Here is a 21,971-nt window from a genome sequence, read left to right as displayed (position 1 = left end):
TGACGGTTTCTGGTCCTCCCATCAAGATGGAAACAGTCATTCGTGACGGGACATGAGGGATGAGGATTGCGGAGGACAGCAGAAGTGAACAGCAGTGCCACTAACCTCACTCAGAAACAAAGCCTGTACTAATCAGCATCATGTGCAATCCTGTCTCCTGCCAGATACATCAGAGTTTAACTGCAGGGCAGAATATGCTCCTTGACAAATATGAGGAGGCGTGGAGCTCGCACACTGGATTTCCCAGAGCAAGAGGCAGATTTACTGCTCTGCACAAGTGATGTGACATTCATCGGCAGCAGGGCTTGCACCCAGTGGCTGACTGCTGGAAACCAGTCAGGCTCATTCTAAACCAGTCTAAATGCAGTCCCTCCCTAGTAAATGTCACTCACAAGAAAGGGTCAGTCTCACCACAAACTGGCCCTGTTTATTTAAGTCTTCATATTCCTCCTCTCCTTAAGGAACCCAAAGCAGCTAACAAGGTAAGTTCAGAGAACAAGTGCTGAAAATGATTTAATGGCAGGAATCAATACAATAAAGCAGCTGTAACACACTAGAAGATCAAAGAGAACAAGATAAAAATAGGGCAAAGAGTGAAAAAAATCACCCACAGTGACTAAAGCAGCTTCAAAATGGGAGCCAACATTTATGGCCCAATAGCCTTCCTAAAAAGGAAAAATTTGGGCATCTTTACCAAATGCCATTAAAGAGGGAATGAGATGCAGAGGGAGGGAGATCCCGGTCCCAAGCGGCCACATTTCTGGTTATCCTGGGATTGTGGGTCTCTGACAAACTCAGGAAACAGAAGGATTCGCGTGAGGAAATGCAGTTTTTCAGATATCTTGCTCCTGAACTAGAGAGGGCTCTCAATGGTCATCAGCAGCAATTTGCATTGTGTCCAAAGGCAAATGGAAATCCAGTGCAGCTGTCTCCATGGGGAAGCCACATGACCCCCTATATGGGACCCACCTTGACAGGCTGGCCTCCATGTTCTGGACCAACTGTAGTGCCATCTGCTGGCAGAGAGGCGCAAGCTGACACAAGTGCCCAGAAGGAGAGGAGGAGCCTCTCTTTAGGCAGGATCCTACCCAAAGTGCTTCTCAGGGAGAAGGTGACCATAAACTAGTGGTGGAAATGCTAATTGAAGAGAGAGACAGCAAGAATTAATCCATACCTTTCTCCTGCCTAGATACAGTGGGCATTTACCTCCCCACATGATCCTGACCACATTCTTTGCAAGGCAGTCACATTATTTTGGGTGGAATTTATGTCCATGTAGTGTGTTTAAAACCAAATGTCAGTCCAGAATGTATATTTTCCTCATTACATAGAAGAGATTTCTATCTCATGAAGCTCCTCGACCTTTTGGGGTCAGTGGGCACACTTGAAATGTTGAAAAGCCGCTGGAGGCACTCAGAAAATGGCTGTTGTGGTTGGTGGCTGGCCCATTCATGAAATGGCTGCCAGGGTGACCATGATAAGCCACACACACAGATCTCCCAAAAGGCCTGTGGGAATGACCGAAAGAAAAATTACTTGCCAAAGAATCTACATGCAGGCCAAAGCCTGAGAAACACTTTAGAACTGAAAGAAAGATGCATGGCAGCACCTTGCTTTACAGCATGCCAGCATTTGAGGAAAAAAAGTCACAAACATCTTATGAGAAGGAGCAAAACTCAGGAGGGGAAGGGAGCCTGGCAAATGGCAGGAAAACTGTCCATGAGCACACTAGTGTTCACGGGCACCATGTTGGAGAAACTTGCTCTAGAAAATTTGTAACATCTGAAGAAGGCCTAACAGGCATTTAAGTAACATTGAAGAATGTGGTGGAGGTGGGACAGGATTAAACTCAGCTTCAGTAGGTCTAAATCTGGTCCCTTCCTGTTTTAAAAAGATGCAGAGAACCTAGAAAGGGCTCAGAGGAGGGCAACAAAGATGGAAACTAAGCCCTACAATGAGAGACTGAGGGAACTGGGCATGTTCAACCTCAAGAAGAGAAGACTACAAGAGGATATGATAGCACTCCACAAGTACCTGAAAGGCTCTCACAAAGAGGAAGGAAAAGACCCCGCCGCCCCCCACTCATCCCTGAATGGAGGACATGGAACAACAAACTTAAACTGCAGCACAACCAACTTGCACTGCAGATTCAGACTAGATATCAGGAAAAGTTTCCCAACTGCCAGAGCAATACGACAGGGAAACCAGTTGCTCGGAAAGGTGGTCGGCTCTCCCACACTAGAGACATCCAAAAAGAAACTGGACCCGATGGCCTTCATGACCCCTTCCAACTCTACTATTCTATGAGTCAATGAATCTCAAGGTGAAATGCTGCCATTTAGGAAACCTGTTGACTAATACATTGTCCAAGTGCCTGATCAATAGGAATCTCCTACAGTCCATCTCTGAGCTAAGGCTGAACAAATATCAGGCAATCAGCAAACAAAAAACAAGCGATTCCTAGAATTTCCATCTAAGCACGTAGGGAGGGACTGAAGAAAAATTCCCCACTGGAAAAGGATGTTGGTCTGGGTGTTAAGAGCATCTCTCCCAGGAAGTGAAAGAGCTGGACAGAGGCAGCAGATGAAATTGCACCAAGGTTTTCTGCAGGTACAGGTGCTAGGCTGTAGATTTCCCTAAAGACCCCCTGACACAGGCACCAGACAACTTCCACCAAGAACACGGGCTGGCACCTTAGCTCAGGGCTGTGCCGGCTAAACTATACTTTCTTTTCTATTTGCCATTTGCCACTGAACTGTCACTCTTCACTGTACATTGCTTTGTGCTCAAAATCCATCCATCCCTTTTCCCATTCTGCACTTTTCCTTCAATCCTCAATAAATCTTTTACCTGGTTTCACCAAAATCAAGACCAGGTGCTTTAGCGTGAAATGGGGGCTGCTCTCAAAGGCGCATACTGCATTATTGGTCAAGCTAATGGCTAATATAGCAGCCAGGCTGTATGGAATGTGCTGAGCAAAACCTGTAAGCTGGCTGCTTTCCCCTAAGGCACAAGGGGGTTGCAAAGAAACCCAAAACACGAAAGGTCCTCGCCTGACATTCCAAAGCACTTGAGGCCTGGGTTGGTTTACTCTCCGTGGGGGCAGCCAGTACCAGTTGCTGGTGCTGCACCAGACCTTTCAACCATAGCACCTGGGTAGCCGCGGCCTGAAAATGCTTCCCACCCATTTTAGAGAAAAGGCAGACATTGTGGGAATGTGTTGGCTTATTTTTCTTGTAACACAGGAACAAGCCATAAATGATAGATATTATTTTAATGTAATCGTTTGAATTCTCTCTTTTAATAAAATGGAATGGTCGAGGCATAGCATTTGAGGACTAGTCATGCTAAATGAAGCTCCCAGATGTTCATATTACAGCTACTCCATATCATAAATCATGGCTGAGGACAAACAGATGGCGAAGAATCCCTGGATAGCAAAAGGTGCTTGTCCCACATGGTGCAAGTTATTGAAAAGTCCTTCATTTGGCACCACCCTGTTTTCACTCCCTACTGATACTAAAGTAACTTGGCATAAAAGGCACCCGCGCTCTGGGCCATAAGCCTAGTGCTGAAGCCCGCAGCCCCAAAGGATCCTCTTTTCACACAGAGCTATGTTGAAATCCAGCCCCTCAGAAAAATTAGTTATTGGCAAGGTGAGATAAGTGTGTGTGCCTGTGTGTGCGCGTGCACACCTGCATGCACATACCGATTTCCCTTTTTACATGTAATCCCCCCAGAAGTGTCTCTATTTCCCTGGTTCATTTTTTAAAGACTGCTGCTTACAATGGCCCAGAGACTGAAACCCAAACAACCAAGGATGCCAGATATTCTCTGGAGTTTTCTTTCCCCTCTGACTCACTGAATTTGATACCATAAACTTACACAAAGCTGAAGTCAAGCCACTTCTAGCCTAGCAAGGAAAAAACATGTTTCTACCACAGAGGTTTTTGGTTTGTTATTTTTTAAATCCAATTATCATCTGCACAGAAATACAGATTAGCACTGCATGCTGAACATTCCAGCCATCAGTGGACTGCAGAACATTCCATTCGCAGACATCCAGCCACCAATGTGCTTAACAAGATAAAACTTACAAATTAAGCTATACTTTCAAGAGGCCACTGAAAATACCAGCATTGTATACCATGAGATATGAAGTTTCATCCTTAGAAATATTTCCCAGTTGTCATGGGAAACTGAAGGTCACATAACTTGTCCCTCAGTTTTTCCCTTCTGAAGGCACGGACCTATGTACTGCTAATGAAAACAACAGTTGACTCGCACATGTCTCTTCGGCCCTCAGTGCCTGCAACATTACATGGTGCCTTGCAAGTGTGAATAAGACACTGCAGGTCAACCTCCACAGAGAGCGCTTCCAAATCGCCCCAAGTGAAAGCAGTTCACACATTAGGATCAAATGTGAGAAGGAATCAAGATGTTTGTGAATGTGTGAACCAGCCCTGTGTACCTTCTGGAAAGTGTGAAGAAATCAGATGATGTCATGTTTATGCATGTGTAAACCAGTTGATATTCTCTAGTGAATCTAAGAATAAAGGAAAGGATCTCAATGAAGTACATGTACCTTGCTGATGCTTCTGGATTAATAATAGATATCATCACCCAGATGCTAATAATTAGCCATTCATGACCACTTGGTTGTAAGGCAAGAGTGGACAATTTTGGCAGTTCCAGAAGCCATTTCCAGCCCCTGAAGCTCTCCCTCGCAGGCTTCACTTCTACCATCAAGGTTAGTGCCCCAATTTGCTGTCACTTGTTACCAGCAAACTATTATGCAAAGTTACAGTGGCCACACTGAACATTAAAACAAGCTAAATGTGCCCACTGCAGCATTCCGTAGTGGTTTCCCTCAATATCTGGCAATAAATTAGTATTTTCTTAATTGCCCCCACTGTGAGTTTTGGCAATGTGGCAGTGGCAAGGTGGTGTGGGTGGGGGGCAGCAGATGCAGCCTGTGGACCACATGATTCCCACCTTTGCTCGAAAGCCCTTGAAGACCAAAGGCTAAAAAGTCAAACTAGATGAGACAGGGCACATCCGGTTTGTGTTGCCATATATATTTATAATGCGGAAGAGTGGTTAACATGAAAGGGAGCACAAGGGGCAGGAAAAGGACCCTTGTCCTTCTTCTCTTTCTTAGCTCTCTACATGCCCCTGCTTTAAGTAATCTTCTTTCAGCTCGGCTTCGATCTTGGAAGTGAATGAGGGAGGAATAACACTGCTTGAAGACAGAGAGCACAACGAGGCAAGGTAGGTAAAGGGCAGATTTTGCTCTCATCTTCTGCACACTCCTTTTCATGTAAAGAGCAGACTCTTGCTTTATATGTGAACAGAGCAAACTGAAGGATAAACTATATGTGTCTGTGCTAGCTCAGCCTGAAATAGCAAACACAGGTTTCCTTCATACAAACAGGGAAAGATGGGGAAGGGGACTGTTTGGGTTTCCTGTGACAGGGCGCAGCATGTGAACTTCCCTTGTGCATTACTCCACTGGAATCATGTCCTGTTCCGAGTCAAAGATTAGCCACACCTCCAGATCTTCGGCTGTCTGGTTTTCTGTTCAGCCTGGATGCCTTTCAAACTCACCTCCCGCCTCCAGCAGGTGCTGCTGAATTAATGGCCTGTACCATGTCTGTGGTGAGAGCATCTAGTAGACTGGTAATGAATTCCACTTTTTTCCCTTCTGGGCAGCCTACGAAAGGGACAGAAACTTGGTTTGAACAAATGGCAGACATAACAGGGTTCTCTTTTTTTCTGAGACCACGTCTGTGCTATATCAACATGCCACATTTTGTGTGGGTTCAGTTTAGATTTGCAGATGGCCTAAATTCACCTGCGCCCTCAGGCATGACTGTATACATATCCATAGGACGACCTCCAAGGTAAGCTTGACATAGAGCTATCACTGAAAAATTGCACATCCCTCTACAGTGTAAGCACTGTTGCACAGATCCATTCCACAAGACCAGCATAGTGATCATAACTGGCCAAATAAAAAATCATCCAAAGACAGAAAAAATGCAAAACAGAAGGAAAGGGTGAGGGAATTTGGAGAACACAAGGCCTCCTGAACAATTGCTCACCATAATAGCCAAGTCTGTGGGTAACACTGATTTCAGCTCATATTAATGTTTCAAATTATAGTCCGAGAATCGTATAGCTTTCTTTAAAGTGCCACAACACAGACCTGGCTGCTGGTGGCACTAACAATAATTAATTCCACCAGAGGACTAAATTCTGAGAGGACTCGGGATTCTGCCACCAGAGGACTGGAAATCCCCAGAGGACTGAAATGTGGGGTACAAATGGAAAAAAAGAAATAATTATTAAATTGTTTGCAGCAGATGGTGAACATCGGCAGAGTGCTAAAGTATATTGCATTGATCATTGTTCATAGCAGACTGGTATTATAGATGAGCAAACACAGACGTGCTGGAGAGACTCTTTGAGCAGTCAAGCCAGTCACCCTGGGCATCCTCCTCATTTTTGTACCAAATCATGGGAGGCAGAGTGAAGCCAGGAAAGAGAGGCACCTATTGGCTTTATACTTAAGATGAGAAGAGAAAATATTAGGCAGCATCCAATTGCTGCTATTGCTCTTCTGCTCATTTTGTTGCACCAGCAGGACCTACCACTAGGACAATAGGAAGCAAAACCGTTGTTTCTGGGTTAAGACAGGCCCTTCCCATAAGCTCCACTTCAGAAATGAGGTCCTTCTCATTTCCTGTTGCTTTATGAAGTTCCAGTTCCCTGTTGGATTAGTAGTGGTACCATCAGGCACATGAGAAACACAGAAACAGAGCGAGTCAGAAGGGGTCTCTCAGGCCATCTAGTCTGACCCCCGGCTCCGGCCGGCTCTGCTCACGACACACCCACCATGTGCATGTCCAGCCCATCTTTGAACACCCTCACTGATGGGGCCTCAACGACCTCTCGTGGAAGCCCATTCCACACCCTCGGGGTCCTGACTGTCAGGAAGTGCTTCCTGGCATCCAAATGGAACCTTGGCTCCCTGAGCTTTGCTTCATTGGAGCGTGTCCTGCCTTCCTCTGCAGGGGAGAACAGGTCTCTACCCATCTCCGTGTGACATCCCCTCACATACCTGTATGTCGCCAACATATCCCCTCTGAGTCCCCTCTTCTCCAGGCTGAAGAGACCCAGATCCCTCAGTTTCGCCTCATACCCCATCCCCTGCAAACCGGCCACCAACCTTGTGGCCCTACGCTGCACTGACTCTAACCTGGCTATATCCTTTCTGTAATGAGGGGCCCAGAACTGAGTACAATTATTATTATTATTATTATTATTATATTATTATTATTATTATTATTATTATTATTATTAGAACATTTCTATGCCGCCCCTTGCCGAAGCCTCGGGGTGGCTTACAACACAATAAAATACAATGCAATACAAAAATAACAATATAAAATTAAAATTAATAATATAAAATAAATTATATATATATATATATATGATATAAAAGAAGTGATAAAAGAAAAGAAGTCGCCCTGGCCAGATAAATAAGTAAATATTGTTAACAATTAAAATGACGTTTAAATAAAAAGGTCTTCACCTGGCGCCGAAAAACAAATAACGACGGCGCCAGGTGGACCTCTCTGGGGAGCACATTCCATAGATTGGGCGCCACCGCAGAGAAAGCCCTCCTCCGAGTACCTACCCTCCTAATTTCTTTCACGGAGGGTTCCCGGAGAAGGGCCTCTCCTGCAGATCTCAAGGGGCGGTCAGGCATATATGGATGTAAGCGCTCCTTCAGGTAACCAGGTCCCAAGCCGTTTAGGGCTTTATAGGTCATAACCAACACCTTGAATTGGGCCCGGACTTAAATGGGAAGCCAGTGAAGCTGTCGGAGGACTGGAGTCATGTGAACATAACGCCCCATCCCCATCAGCAACCTGGCAGCTCTATTTTGAACCAAATGAAGTATCCGGACCGTCTTCAAGGGAAGCCCCACATAAAGCGCATTACAGAAGTCAAGGCGGGAAGTCACCAGCGCGTGTGTCACCGTCGCCAGGCAGTCGTACTCCAATGCTAATGAGCATATGAGAATGAATTTTCTCTGCCGTTGTGAGGCAGCAGGAAACATATGAGCACAGATAAAGCCCAGCTGTGCAGTTCTTTGGCTAAATGTCCCTTAAAAAATCTCTTGGGCATCCTCCCCATTGGTATTAATCTTAGTTTTTAATGCAGACGCAAGCAAGAGAGATACAGCAGGACAAGGAACGTTTTCTTCCATGCTGACCTGGAAGTTCTCTGTCTTTGAATGGGTCATCATTTTCTGGGATCCTCGATCGGGCATTGCTCTCACACACAGGCGTCTCATATCTAGAGAGTGAAGGAAAAAAAATTAAACACTGTAAACAGGGAGCTTTGAATGAATGAATGATTGAATTATATTCTTAAGGGATGGATTTTAATGGCTTACATGCCCCTCCTCAAATAGCTCAGTGGGGGCTGCCATACCTTTTCCCCATACAATGTCCCTGGGAACCACACTAAAGAATTGTTAGGGTTAGTTTTCAACATATCTATCAGCCATGTTGCTGGGCTCAGAAGAAGGGACAAGGAGGCAGGGAGCCTTCAGATCATTCCATAAATGGAATTAGTTCCCTGATCCAAACTTTCGGTGGGGGGGGGGGGCTCCTGGACTTCAGGAATCGTTTGCACATCTGCCCTCTGAGACTAATTCAGCCCAGCCCTAGTTGCAGCACAAAGGATACAATTCCTGCACAGTATTATCTCATCCCTCATTGTCACCAGCTTTGCACATGTGGAGCAGGTGGGAGGGGGTGCGGCAAAAGAACTGAGTCTGGGTGTGCGAAGAAGAGAAGAATGGATCCTGCTGGACCAGAGGAGGAGACTCCACAGGTTCTCACATTCGTTGCCTGCACCTTTCCCCCCCAGGCCAGTTCTAGACAGCTGGAAGGGGACAAGAAGGGTGGAAGGAGAGGGGTGCCAAGACGCTCCCCACTGCCTTCCAGCAATTCTTCCAGAACACCAGCAAACTAGAACTTCCTCCTCAGCTATATATCAGTGAACTCCCCCCACCACCTCTCAGTCATACTCTGCAGTTACGCAGGCCAGTACACATAACATGGTTCCCTCGTTCCATGCACACATATGTAACCTGTCCTCAGGTCCCCAGCATGTCTCTCCACCCACCCACCACCTTTTGCTGGTCCTATCCTGCTTTCAGAGCAGGGCGAACACAAGCCACTCTGCTGCCTGCAGAAAAGAGCATGATGCTACCAGAGGGACCAGCAGTTGGCTCTTTCCTCGGTGCTGACTATGAGATAGTATCCTCACTACATGCGAGGCAAGAGGCTAGTTCAGGGCAGAGGGCAGGGCATTCTATGTGAGACACGCAGCTCTGCTTCCAGAAAAAGGGAACAGCCAGGGTGCTGAGGAAGAGCAGCCAGGAGGTTGCAACTGTGCATCTGCAACCTGGAGCAGCCTCTGAGCGCTGCCTAATGGAAGGGCCGGCCCTGTTTCAGAGAGCTGTCAGCATCTAGGAGGCTGCTGTTCTTCTAAAAATCTCAAAACCCACTTGAGGACTTTAAGGTAACACAAAACATCAGTAAACACAGTATCAAGGCATGCCAATCTACACCACTGCTTCCCAGCATATTGCACAATGTTGCTCCATACTTTCAGGAAATATAGTAAAGAGGCAGGAGGAAAATTCAAATTTTGTGTTCTGCCACTTATAACGGCAATTTTTCATATTATGGCAAAATTCAAGATTATACAAGTTCAATATGTCTGCTTCCCAATTAAGGTGGAAATGTCAGCTGTGTATGTGGAAACTCAAAGAAAGCCCAAAGTTTTCATAAAATATGCTAAATCACTTAAAATATGAAAATTTTGGATTGCCACCTGGTTAGGCTTAAACAATGGGTTTTAAACCAGTTGTACAAGAATTTCAAGTGGGGAACAGACACATCTTGAGGGTTTTTGAAAATCATATGCAGCATCAGCAGTCAGACACAGGAAATTAAAACTGAATACTATTTTACTTCTTTAACACCTAAATGAGTCATGGTTATTGCTCTCCGCTGGAAGACATGGCAAAAATCCTCTCTGCTCTAGGCTCAACTGTGCTAGTTATTAACTGGAAAATTGTCTTGCAGATTAGAAAGGCAGGATGGAAGGAGAGTAGAGCAGAACTGGCTTTCTCAAGCAGTGGTCCCCCTCCACTTTTGCTTTCTAATACATATGTGTAAATTCAAAGAAAATGCTTCTTACCGGGTGGAGGTACCAGGTAGGGGACGACCTGTGTCTACCAGAACACACCAGCAATATCCGGTGGATTGATGACACTGCACTGGTTTGTACAACCCTCCAGGAGCACATTCAGGGATAACAATCCCTTCCCGGGGATTTTGCTTGGCCTCTTCAAGAGCACTTTGCCTCTCCTGGTCACATGAATTAACTTTCTCTGGAACAGAAAGCACAAGGAGATCATTGCCTGTCAGGTGTATAGAAGAGAAGCCCTTCTATGCAACTCTGTCCCCCTCTTTGGAGAGAGACTTACAGTCTAAAACCATAAACAAGCTTAATGTGCAATCACTCAAGTAGTGTGTAGTGCAGAACTGCAGTTTAAGTTTTCATATGTACACATTTTTAATTACCCTAATTTAGATGCTTATAATCAGGGCTTTTTTTGTCATAGAACGCACCGTTCCGGCACCTTTTTTTTCCAATGGATTTTACGAAGTGATTTTGAATCGTAGCAGATCAGCAGCAAACATCATTAACATAGTGCCTGCAAGCTGCTTTTCTGTCGGCTATCTGATAGTGAGATAGTGAGGGCGCTGCTCTCGGCTTCCGATGGACGGGCGCTGCTCCGCTTGGGATTGGTGTGTGTGGTCGCGCGCTTACTGCCAGCAACGTGAGTTCCGGCACCTTTTTTTTTTTTTTTTTACAAAAAAAGCACTGCGTATAATACTTCATCTTCCCTACAAGGCCTGTAGCAGGTGTGAGACCGAGAACATCTGAGGAAGTGCTCAAGCCAATGCTATGCCAAAATCTATCTCCAATTCAAGAATGTTCATTCATTCATCTTATATTCCACTATACTAGTTTGAAGACTCTCCAAGCAGATTACAATATTAAATAAAATAATAATATTTCATAAAATAACAATAATAAAAACAACCTACAATAAAACAGAGAAATATGCAGCTAAGATCAGATATTAATAACTTAAATATATTAAAGGTAAAAACAGGATAAATAATATCCAAGTATACAACCAATTATTAAAATGTCTGGAGAAGAGGTCTGTTTTCACCTGGTGCTGAAAAGACTGTGGAGATGGCACCCCATGAATGCCTCATTCTCAGGGTTCCTTTAAAAATCTTTCTCAAAATGCTGCTTTTGGGGTTAAGTTATTACTGCAAGATGGCTGAGGCTGCTGTGTGTGCTTTCTCATTACACATCTTTCCATTACTCTGCAGCCTCCCTTTCTGCCTGCCCTTCCTGATTCAGAAAAGTCTGATCTGGAGGTGAAGGACACCCTCCGCTAGGCTTTAACTGAAGTGCAGGAAGCTGTGCAGGCTGCCAGAAAAAAGAATGTCCAGTGGAGATTCAAGGCCTTCAGGTACCTCCCAAGTAAGGTAAGCAACAGGTACCACCAACACCCCACCCATGAGGATTTCTCCAAACTGTTCTCCTCTGAATGATTTTAAAGTAACTTCTTTTCTATCAAATGAATGAGAATAGTAAAAAAAAAAAGTACAAATGGAAGAAATGCTCAACCCTTTGTAGTACTTGTTAGCTGTGGTAGAAAAGATGCTGATGTCCAGAGATGCCTTTAGATTTCAACCCAGCGGTCTCTAGCTTGGGTTCTGTAGAAGCCTGAAGTTTCTTGGAAACTTAGCTGAAGGTCCTCCATGAAAGCTTCCCCAACAATAGACAAGCTTCCCTGAGCTTTTCAACCATTATTACTAATTCTCCCCCATGCTGTACAACCATATCTGAAGGTGCAGTGAGTCAGTCCATGGTCCACAGTGAGTCAGTCCATGGCTCAAGATCCCCAAGGGGGGTTCTATGGCAGATGTGATGAGAATCAGATTCACGGGCAGATAAAATGAATGCAGCATGGGTTCTTTGTGGCTGTAGCAGGCAACTCAGTGTCCTTCAGAGGGCTGGGTTACAAGCCCACCAATCCTCAACCACTGGCCAAGCTCGTTGGGGCTTATGGGGTTTGTAGGCCAAATTATCAGGAAGGTACCAGATTCTCCTCCGTGTTTAAAGCCACCACCCAGATATTGACAATAAATAAATCTCCACAGAGAAATCTACACAATCGTGCATTAATGAAGACTTTCCAACCATAAATACAACTTTGGCAAAAGGAGAGTGTAACTAGATCAGGACTGCCAAATGGAAGAGGCAGGACAGATCATTTACAAAAAATGTATAATGTTTGAAAAGCTCAAGCCTCAGCTGATATTTAAGCTGATTTCAAAATTGTGACAGGTTTTACTTAAAAAAAATAAATGGTGACTTTCTCTGCTGCATACAAACAAGGAGTCATTCAGTCAGAGGCTTCTGGGCATCCTTACAAATCAATTGCATCACAACTGCCAAATTGCTGAAACTCTCCGCCTGACAGCAATTTACACCTCTGCTGTCAAGGTGAGATGGGTCATTCATTTACTCAGATGCGGAGAAAGACGGCCAAATAATCCCCAGTACAGTTTGCTCAGCTCTTTAATTCATTTGTTTTATGCAACAAGCTGTGTGCATATGTGTGTGTTGCGGAGGTTGGGGTAGAGAAAACAAGCAAACTAAATGCTCTGCTGAAATGAACAGTATTCCAGGCCTAATTCTTCTGTATGCAGAGATGCGAAACAAAATGCTGAGTTGGAGTTCTAAGTCACACCCAGATCGGGAGCTGGAGCAAAACAAGTTGCAAGCTGAGAGCTACTTCCATGGATAGAACATAGGAAGCTGTCTTATAATGAATAAGACCATCGGTCCATCCAGCCCAGCACTGCGGGTACCACTGCAGATACTCGGCACTAGTCAGACCTCACCTGGAGTGTCCCGTTCTGGGCACCTAAGTTTAAAAATGATGCAGAAAAGCTACAAAGGGTTCAGAGGAGGGCAACAAGGATGATTCAGGGACTGGAAAAATGGCTCTGTGAGGAAAGATTGAGAGAACTGGGCATGTTCAGCCTCAGAAAGAGAAGAGTGGGGGCAGGGGATATGATAGCACTCTACAAGTACCTCAAAGGCTCTCACAAAGAGGATGGATGAGATCTCTCCTTGTTCATTCCAAAGCACAGAACACTGAATAATGGACTCAAGCTAAAAGAAAGCAGATTTAGACTAGAAACCAGGAAGAATTTCCTGACTGTTGGAGCAGTACGGCAATGGAGCCTATTACTTGGGGAACTTGTGGGCTCTCCCTTACTGGAGTCATTCAAAAAGTATTTGGACAGTCATCTAAACGGGATGGTGTAACTTAGTGTCCTGCAATAGCAGGGGCCTGGATCCAGTGGCCTTCTGGCCCCTTCTGACTCTACTATTCTATGAATCTATGAACAGCATGGCTTAGAGAAGCAATGGAGGCTTGCTTAAGCTGTGTTATTTATTTATAGTTGAATTTATAGTCTGCATTAATGAATAGTCCAGGAAGACTCTCTGAATGGATTTACAAGCCACATGAAAACAAAACGAACAGCGAGAATGAAAACAATATACAAGAATGAAAACAATATACAACAACTTAAAAGTCAATCCCCATCATAAAGACAAGCCACAACAATATAATATATAATATAATATACACATGTTATGTGGCAGCATGTGCTGAGCATCAATTGCCTCATTACCTACATGGGCATGGCTTGTCATTTCCTTTGAATCCAAGCAGCCTTCAAGTAAGTAGCCCATAGGCTGCTGTTGGGTAATCTGCAGATTGTCTTCCCCTGCAACAAGCCACATGATCTGGTGCAGATAGCATGATGAGCCACTCTTGGAAGGATAATGAGGCAAATGGTGCTCAGCACAGGCTGGGTCACTTGTCTAAGCTGCGGTGATCATGTGACCCAGGTCACTGACTGGCAGTGAGCAGTTTTTTGGGGCATGCTGGGAACTGAACCTGAGACTTGCTGCATGTAAAGTGCGTGCTCTACCTCTGAGCTACAGCCTCTGCCCGTTCCTCTCCTACAGATCCTCAGAAGGGTAGGAGAGAGCCCTTCTTCTTGCCATACTAATTTTCTAGGCTCCCAAACTAATTTTGTATGCATTTTGTCTTGCACATCTCCACCAGCACAACAAACCAGTGCAGTCCAGCTGTTGCTTTAATACCTCGTGTGTTGTTTACATGGGTTAGGAGTGAGTCTCATGAAAGGGTGATACTAAAGTTTCTTTGAATGAAAAGGTGGGCCAGTCCATTTCTGAGGCTAGAATTCTGAAGAATTCTATGCAAACTCTGGAGCTTTTAGTGTGAAGTAGAGAGTCTAAGGGTGTTTTTGAACAGGGAGGATGCCATGGTGCTGATCCAAGGAAAAGACGTACCAGGCCCTCCTCACACAGATGACTACATGAAAAGGGAATAAGGGGAAACGTCCATGGCTGGTAGGAAGATTGCAACAGCTATTTTAGTACAGACAGTCTTGGAAACCTTTCTTGCTTCTACAGTTATGCCTTAAACAACACGACCCCATTTCTGATTCCTTATATGTCAGGTTTTGGTGAAAACAACAACACCACTCAAAGAAATAAAGGGCATTCCTGATTCATCCCAGTAGAAGCCCAGGTAACGAGTGCTGGTTACTTTGCCCGTTGCATCACTACTTTTTGCAGGAAAGCCAAGGTACTGCTGCTCTTCAAACTTTTCAATAAATAATTTGCAAAATGTTATTTCAAACAATTAAGGCACTGTTGTAGGAATTCTGCATGCAGATAAACTCTTGTGCTATATGAACAAATGTTGCATGAGCAACAAGCTACACAAACTATTATTTGTAGTATTAATTTCTGAAGCAAAATATAGCTGTGTGTGGAACATCTGTGGTATCTGTTTGCTGATCAGAGGGGAAGCAAATGGCAATGATTCAAACAACTTGTACCACACATACGCACCGAGGATTAAAATAAGAACTCTAAGACAGTGTTCTCTTATTAAAAGCAACTATTGCCACTTAATTAAGAAATGGGACTTCCCATCATAAGACAGGGCAACTAGAATGAAATTAATGATCCTCAGCGGTAAAATTAATGGCCGTATCTATCTATGGAAAGCCAATCATGCTCATTATACTGAAGAGGCATGGAAGGTGGTTCTGCCAAGCAAAAGCTCTGCCAGGATAACAAAACTGAGGCCATTTTTCACAAAGTGAGAACATCACACCAGCTTATTGTTGTTGTGACTGTTGACAGTCAGCGTGCAAGCACTAACACCACTAACAACAAAGGCAAGCCAGCCAGCCAGTCTTTTAGGAGAGTAAAAAGAAAAAAGAAAATCTTTACCACATCCTCCAGCAAGAGGCAAGAGGAGCAAGATCACGGCTAGCAGCTCTGACTGAAAAGAGATTGCTGAGCTCAAAACACTGGCTTGCTTTTATGCATCCTGCAGTTTCTCCTCTTTAAACCATGCTTTGAATTAGCCCCTTTGAAGCCACAGACTAATTTATAAGAAATCAAAACAGAGCATCAACACCTATGGTTTATTTGTGAATCACATTTTTCCTACTCAAATCTTTTTGTAATGTCATTTATAAGGGAGTATGCACACAGTCCCCTTGCTTCATGCAGTCTAAAGCCTATAGATCATTTTCCCTACAAATGCTTAATGATTGACAGAGTAAGGCTTATGCCTATGAGGCAGCCAGTGATTAGAAAGATGATCCAGTTCTGCCTGGCACAAACAGATGGAAAAAAACAGGGTTCGGAGCAACTCCAAATAAAAATGGCAATGCCTGGCATTGCTTGATTTCTTGTTTGTAGAATAAAACCGCTTCATATACAGAAGCAATAAACCACACAACAATTTACAACATGTGGCTCATTGTGTTATTAGCCTGGGGTGCAGCACTGCAAGCCAAGGGATGATTCCAGTTTAACATGGATCGTAATCCCCTAAAGGCCATGTCCCCATCCTATGGCCCCTCAACTGCATTACCAACCCTTTGGTGTCTTCCTCGATTCCATGCAGTTCTCAGAGGTTGAAATGCTTCCTTCTCCTGAGCAGAGATGCATACATTTTGTTAAATCCACCCCATCTGTGTTTTGCAGATTGTCAGGCTTCTTTCCTTCCGTCACCTACTCATTGATAAAACCAGATTTGAGCAAGAACTTCATTTGTTTGCAGATGTGTGTTTGCGCGAGTGCACATTTGCGCAAATCGTCTCCAAAGGTTTAAAAATGGTTCACAGACGTGCACAAGAAAGTGTATCATGTGCAAAAAGCTGGTCCACTACTGGTTGAATTCTGTTGGTTGAATTCACTCCAATTTCATTTGAATCCACTGTGGTTTTTTCTGACTCGGATGACTCCGTTACTAGCAGTATTAAACCATTACCACAGTGACATTAAAAATACGCTCATAATTTTGTTATTTTTGCCAGACACCTTCTGCCTTTGGCCTCACCTCCTATTGCAATGCTTGTCCCCAGGAAATGAATTTTGGCCCTGTGGATGAAAGACTTCTTCAAAACCTTTGTACTGAGGAGAGGTGAGGAGGTGGGTTGACATCCAGTAACTGGATGCTCTAATTAATTTCTCGCCCCAGCTTTAGTTAATTTTCTAATTTTATAATTACTGTGTTGTTTTAAAAAAATATTGTCACCATTAGACAGAGTGAGGCAGTCCATCTCAATTAGCAGACTTTAAGGCACTATTAAAGGGGACATACCATTACTTAAAAACCAACAATAAAAAGAAAATATGTTTTACCACTTTATGTATCACTGTTTGGATTTGCTACCTCAGGCACTGAATACCGTGCCTTTGTTTCATCAGATCAGATATTCACCAACCATAGGATTTTTATCCCTTTTGCCACAATATAAATAATTTGCCTTCCTCACCAAAAACATCTCCCCCAAAGTGACTGGCCTTCCTTTGAGTATGAGAGACAGGCATCCCCTTCTCTGTACTCTAGGAACAAGATATCAGCTAAGGAAATGCCTAAGGGTCTTTCTCTACTAATTCTTTATGCAAGAGCACCTGCACTTCTCCTGATGTACCATCTTAGGTTGCTTTAAACTTGTTGAAGTATTTCTATTTTTCAAAAGACAAGTTACATAGAAACAGAGCGAGTCAGAAGGGGTCTTCCAGGCCATCTAGTCTGACCCCTGACTCCATCTGGCCCTGTGTGCATGTCCAACCTATCCTTGAACACCCTCACCAATGGGGTTTCAACCACCTCCCATGGAAGTCCGCTCTTGGGGTCCTAACTGTCAGAAAGTACTTCCTGGCAGCCAAATTGAACCTTGATTCCCTGAGCTTTGCTCCGTTGGAATGCATCCTGCCCTCTTCTGCAGGGGAAAACAGGTCTCTACCCACCTCCGTGTGTGTAAGTGAAGATGAAAGATAGATCAAAGAACTTAATTTCTGCTTGTAAGTGCTAAGTATATGGGGCATCTTTACCTGTTCCCACAGGAATTTGATGTAGCACTGTCGCCCAGACTCACCCTTAGGGACCGCAGCTTATCATCATTCAGGGTCCAGCTCCAAAACCGATTTTCAGTTCCAGAGCTCATCTGCAGGACATATGACGCAATCCCAATCTCTGGGCATAGGAAGGAAGGAAATGTCATGTGACATTTCCCTTGCCACATGACTGCACAACTTGACTGCCTACCCACATCTGGAATATGGAAAGCAACAAGGGCACCCAGGTCAAAGGGCATTATTTCCAAGCAGGCTTTTGCCTCGGTGCTTCTCCTGCCGCAAGTTAACTATGGCTTCACTGAACCATCCATTTGCCTCAACCCAATAGCACTGCACGGACTTCTAGCAAAGCGCCTTGACATTTCATTCCTTGACACCTTGCTCCCTTCCTTCGCTCTTCCCTGCCCCCGTTGCCTCCATGTGCCCAAACAGCAGCTATGGGGGATGCTGTTATGACTTTGTGCTTGGAGTCATTTGTTTTCTTTCTTAGGAGGCAGGGGAGAGACTGAATTCTTTGTGAATGATTTATCACATGGCAGCAGGAGTGAACCTCATTTATTTGTCTAGCTGCATATGGTTTTAGCACCTATGATTGCACACTGATTATTATACAGCGTTATTTTCCCCAGTTGTATACTTTACACCTTTTCATAAGGTTAGATTAACTGGTTCCCAGCGGCATATTATTCATTACTTTGTTTGCGAGCTGTCTGGAAGGGCTTAGGTTCTTCCATCACTCCTTCCCTTACTTCAACCATACCTGCCTCCAGACAAGCTCACTTAAAGCTTGTAGTCACCAATGATATACCACACCAGCTCTAATTGGGAATTAGATTTGCCATCAAAAGTTTTAAAAGTGGGTCATATATTGTTTTTCCATCACTTCTAATAAAAATTCTGGCATCCATTCCAAAACCTGCCATGCTTGCAATGAATCTGCTTGTAAGTGATGTTTACATAAGCAAGCATTATGTATTCTAATGGTGTTTACATTTTCTGGAATGTGAATCCTTTCACCCTAAACTTCTATATTTTTAATCTCTTTGAGCCTGGAATGGCCCACTTGGCCAGACTGTGTGGGATCCATCTTGCCCAGGTGCAAGAGACAGAAACCCCCTTCTGCAATCCACTGCAGATTTCTCCTTTCGCAAAAGGCCTCATCACCTGGTGCTGGCACTGCAATGAACCTGCAATCATCTGTAAGCTGAGTGCCACCACTTAGCCGGTCTATTCAGTACTGAACTGTCCGGGGGCCTGAACAGCAGGGATTGCCTCAGATCCATCTCAGAGATGCAGATGAACCATTGCCAGACATTCAGAGATTCTCCTGAAATCCTGAGCTAAGGGAGCAGAGCAGTGCTTTCCACTGGAAAGGGCCACTGGATGTCTTTCCTCTTCCAGCCCAGCTGTCAAGAGTGAGTCTCTGAGGAAGTAAGGGAGCTTGACACAGCATGCGGAAAGGTTGCCCAAGGGTTCTCCCGTGTGGGTGCTCAGGTGTAGTTTCCCCCAACCAAAGTGGGAAAGAACTGGTCCAGGCACCAGGGGAACGTTGTCATGGCCATACAGGGTCTTCAAGGAACCAGGCAGGCAGTCTAGCACAAAGCTGAGCCAGCTACACGGTATTTCTTGAACTGCTAATTGCTTTGTGAACTGAAACTGACTGTGTTCCTTACTCCTCTTGTTGTTGTGCGTGTGCAGACTCTGACCAACCTTTTTTTCCCATTCTGTATTTTCTCCTGAATCTTTTGTAAGTCTTTTGCCCCTTTTTCACCAAAAGCTGTATTATGTGCTTTGATGGTGGAGGCTCACATGAAGAGTGCCAAAAGGGACATCTATTTGCATAGAAATAAATGTACACATTTAGAAATAAAATACATCACATCACCTCACAACCCAATGGGAAAAACCATGAGTGCTGTGCAGGGGCCAACTCTTGAAGGGTAACTTCACACACACACATACCCCTTAACCAGGGAAGCTTTTGCATTAACATTTCTGTGGAACAGAAATCAATCATTGTATTAGCTTGACCACCCACAAATATCAGATTGCAAATGTTGGACCACAATAAATGTAAGCCATCCAGAGACTTTTAGTATTGGAATAGCATATAAAAATGATAGATAGATATAGATAGATAGATAGAGGAGCCACTGAGGCCCATTAGTAAACTTCAGCTTGCCTTCCCCATGGCCTTTATCCCAGCTGCTCCAAAGAACAAGCAAGCACCTTCCTAAGAGACTAGAAATTCCACTTCCATGGAAAGGAGGACTCTGCAAAGTTAATAAGCTCACTTTAGCTCCTCATCATCCTTTAACATCAATATTTCAGTCCCGATTACAGGCAGGCAAAGATGTTTATCTTGAAAGAACAGTGACAGTTTATCTAGCAAGTTACTCTATACAACAAATCAGAATCATTTAGATAACTGCTGACGGTACACAGTAACTTTCCAGAAGGGTCAGCCATCTTCTCCAATAGCAGCCTAGCCTTGGAGACTCTAAATGAAAGATTATTTCCTCAGTAGCTTTTGAAAGCCTTGTGGTCCTCCTACACCTTGCTGGTTGTCCCCTAACATCCTTGTACTGTAAACCCTTCCAGTAACATGCTGCTGTTGGGCAATTTGCACCCTTTTAACCAGTGCCACTATCATCTGTCTTGTTAGCCATCATTCAGGCCTACTGCCCAGCTGGGAGGAATAATGGCGACAGCCTACCCGTTGCATGCCTTGTTCTCAGATTTTCTGGTTAACTTAATCCTGTAGGCCTGGTCAAGGACTCCTAGTTTGCAAATGTTTCTGAATAGGGGACAAGGGATTTGGCACACCTCAGAGGAGTTCCCACAGCCTGGTGACCACCAGAGCATTGAACAACAACTCCCATCATTCCAGCCAGTATATCTCATAAAACACCTCAAGGGACCCAGATTAGGGAAGGTTGCCCTGGAGACCACTCCTCCCGTATGGGGGTCATATGTGCAGTTAAGTCCACTGTGCACTTTTCTTCATTTCTTTTTACTGTCACGTGGCAGTAAAGAATTCCAAGGTGACTGAAGGTTGAGAACATCTTCAAGAAATGCCACAGAAACTGAGCTCCAAGTGAAGTAGCTTTTATTCTAAAGCAAATCCTTGAGTCTTCATGTGAATTGCTTAAATTGCAGTGAATGTTTTCTGCCTGCTCAAGACTTTAGCTTATAAAGGTGCCCAGATGATTCCTGGGTGCCAGGACTAAACATAATTAAGTGGTACAGCGATGGCATTTACCCAAGGAATAGCTTGCTGAAATAAACATCAAGGCTGAATTGATTTTTTTTAAAGACAAACACATACAAACCTGTCTTCAGCTGCTAACCTTAATAGATTACTCATTCTTCCTTTCAAATAACGTCATGTACAAACCACTAGTCACTGCAAAGTATTTACTTGACTGCTACTGCTGGCTTTCCCTGAACTGTTTATATTTCCATTTATCCACTCATTACATCATCCTGTGGTTTTCTTAAAAGGTTGACAGTGTGGAATGACTACATAGTTGGAATCTCTCTTTGCCCGAGACCAACATTTTGCAGTACAAAGGATCTGAGTAAAGCCTTGCAGTAAAACAGCCATTACATTGTCCCTTGTTAAAAACGTGCTCTGAGACCAACTCCATGCTGCCCAGTGTCAGGAGTGGAACTTATTCCGCCTGTGAACAGCTTAGAAGAATCAAACTGGGCAATGCTTATATTGATTAGCAGCCTCTTTACATGACTATAAAGGAGGCAAAACAATCTAAGATTCCATTGCTTTGCCTCATTCAAGTCTGCCCATCCTCTAATTTAGCTTTTTCCAGCCACCCAAGGAATCACCAGAGCCAGAATCTGAGATCAACTCCAAACTAAGAGCCATTCCCATCATTATGAACCACTTAACCAGTGGAAGATGCCAGCAATGCCTCCTGCTGATCATATGAATTCTCCAAGAATTTCATGACTACCTATGTTTAAAATGTTGACAACAGATCCAGAACCTTGAGCTTCACATGTCACCAAGTTAGTCATTCTCTAGAACCATAGTAAACACTTCAGATTTCCTAATCCTTCTGAAAGTACATAGCCTAAGTAAGGTAAAGCATACTTAACTCAAAAGAACATTGTTACTACAACAGCTGAGAACTATTAATGTTCAAACAGATGGGATTTGAGAATTCCACCCATTTGGTTCACAGCCCTGGTAACCTAGCTTGAAAGGGAGCAATAACATCTTGAATAAGGGGGGATGTTTTCTAAAAGTGCGGGGCATCCAGTCAGGGACAGTATGA

The 21,971-nt window shown here is 44.1% G+C and overlaps 1 protein-coding gene across 4 annotated transcripts in view; it reads right to left on the bottom strand.

The window, feature by feature from the left end:
* Positions 1-21,971, bottom strand: part of SMOC1 (SPARC related modular calcium binding 1) — a 96,983-nt gene that overhangs the window by 12,849 nt on the left and 62,163 nt on the right. For all 4 annotated transcript variants that reach the window (XM_044436292.1, XM_044436290.1, XM_044436289.1 and 1 more), the window contains exons 8-10: positions 10,288-10,480; positions 8,285-8,367; positions 5,608-5,713 (exon numbers count right to left, since the gene is read on the bottom strand). In XM_044436292.1, coding sequence (XP_044292227.1) covers positions 5,608-5,713; positions 8,285-8,367; positions 10,288-10,480 — 382 coding nt within the window. The remainder of the gene's footprint in view (positions 1-5,607; positions 5,714-8,284; positions 8,368-10,287; positions 10,481-21,971) is intronic.

This window comes from Varanus komodoensis, unplaced genomic scaffold (assembly GCF_004798865.1).
Source record: "Varanus komodoensis strain SLA01 unplaced genomic scaffold, ASM479886v1 scaffold3, whole genome shotgun sequence".
Taxonomy (NCBI): domain Eukaryota; kingdom Metazoa; phylum Chordata; class Lepidosauria; order Squamata; family Varanidae; genus Varanus; species Varanus komodoensis.
The sequence above is the reverse complement of the archived record's forward strand: the minus strand, read 5'-3'. Positions and strand labels throughout refer to the sequence as shown.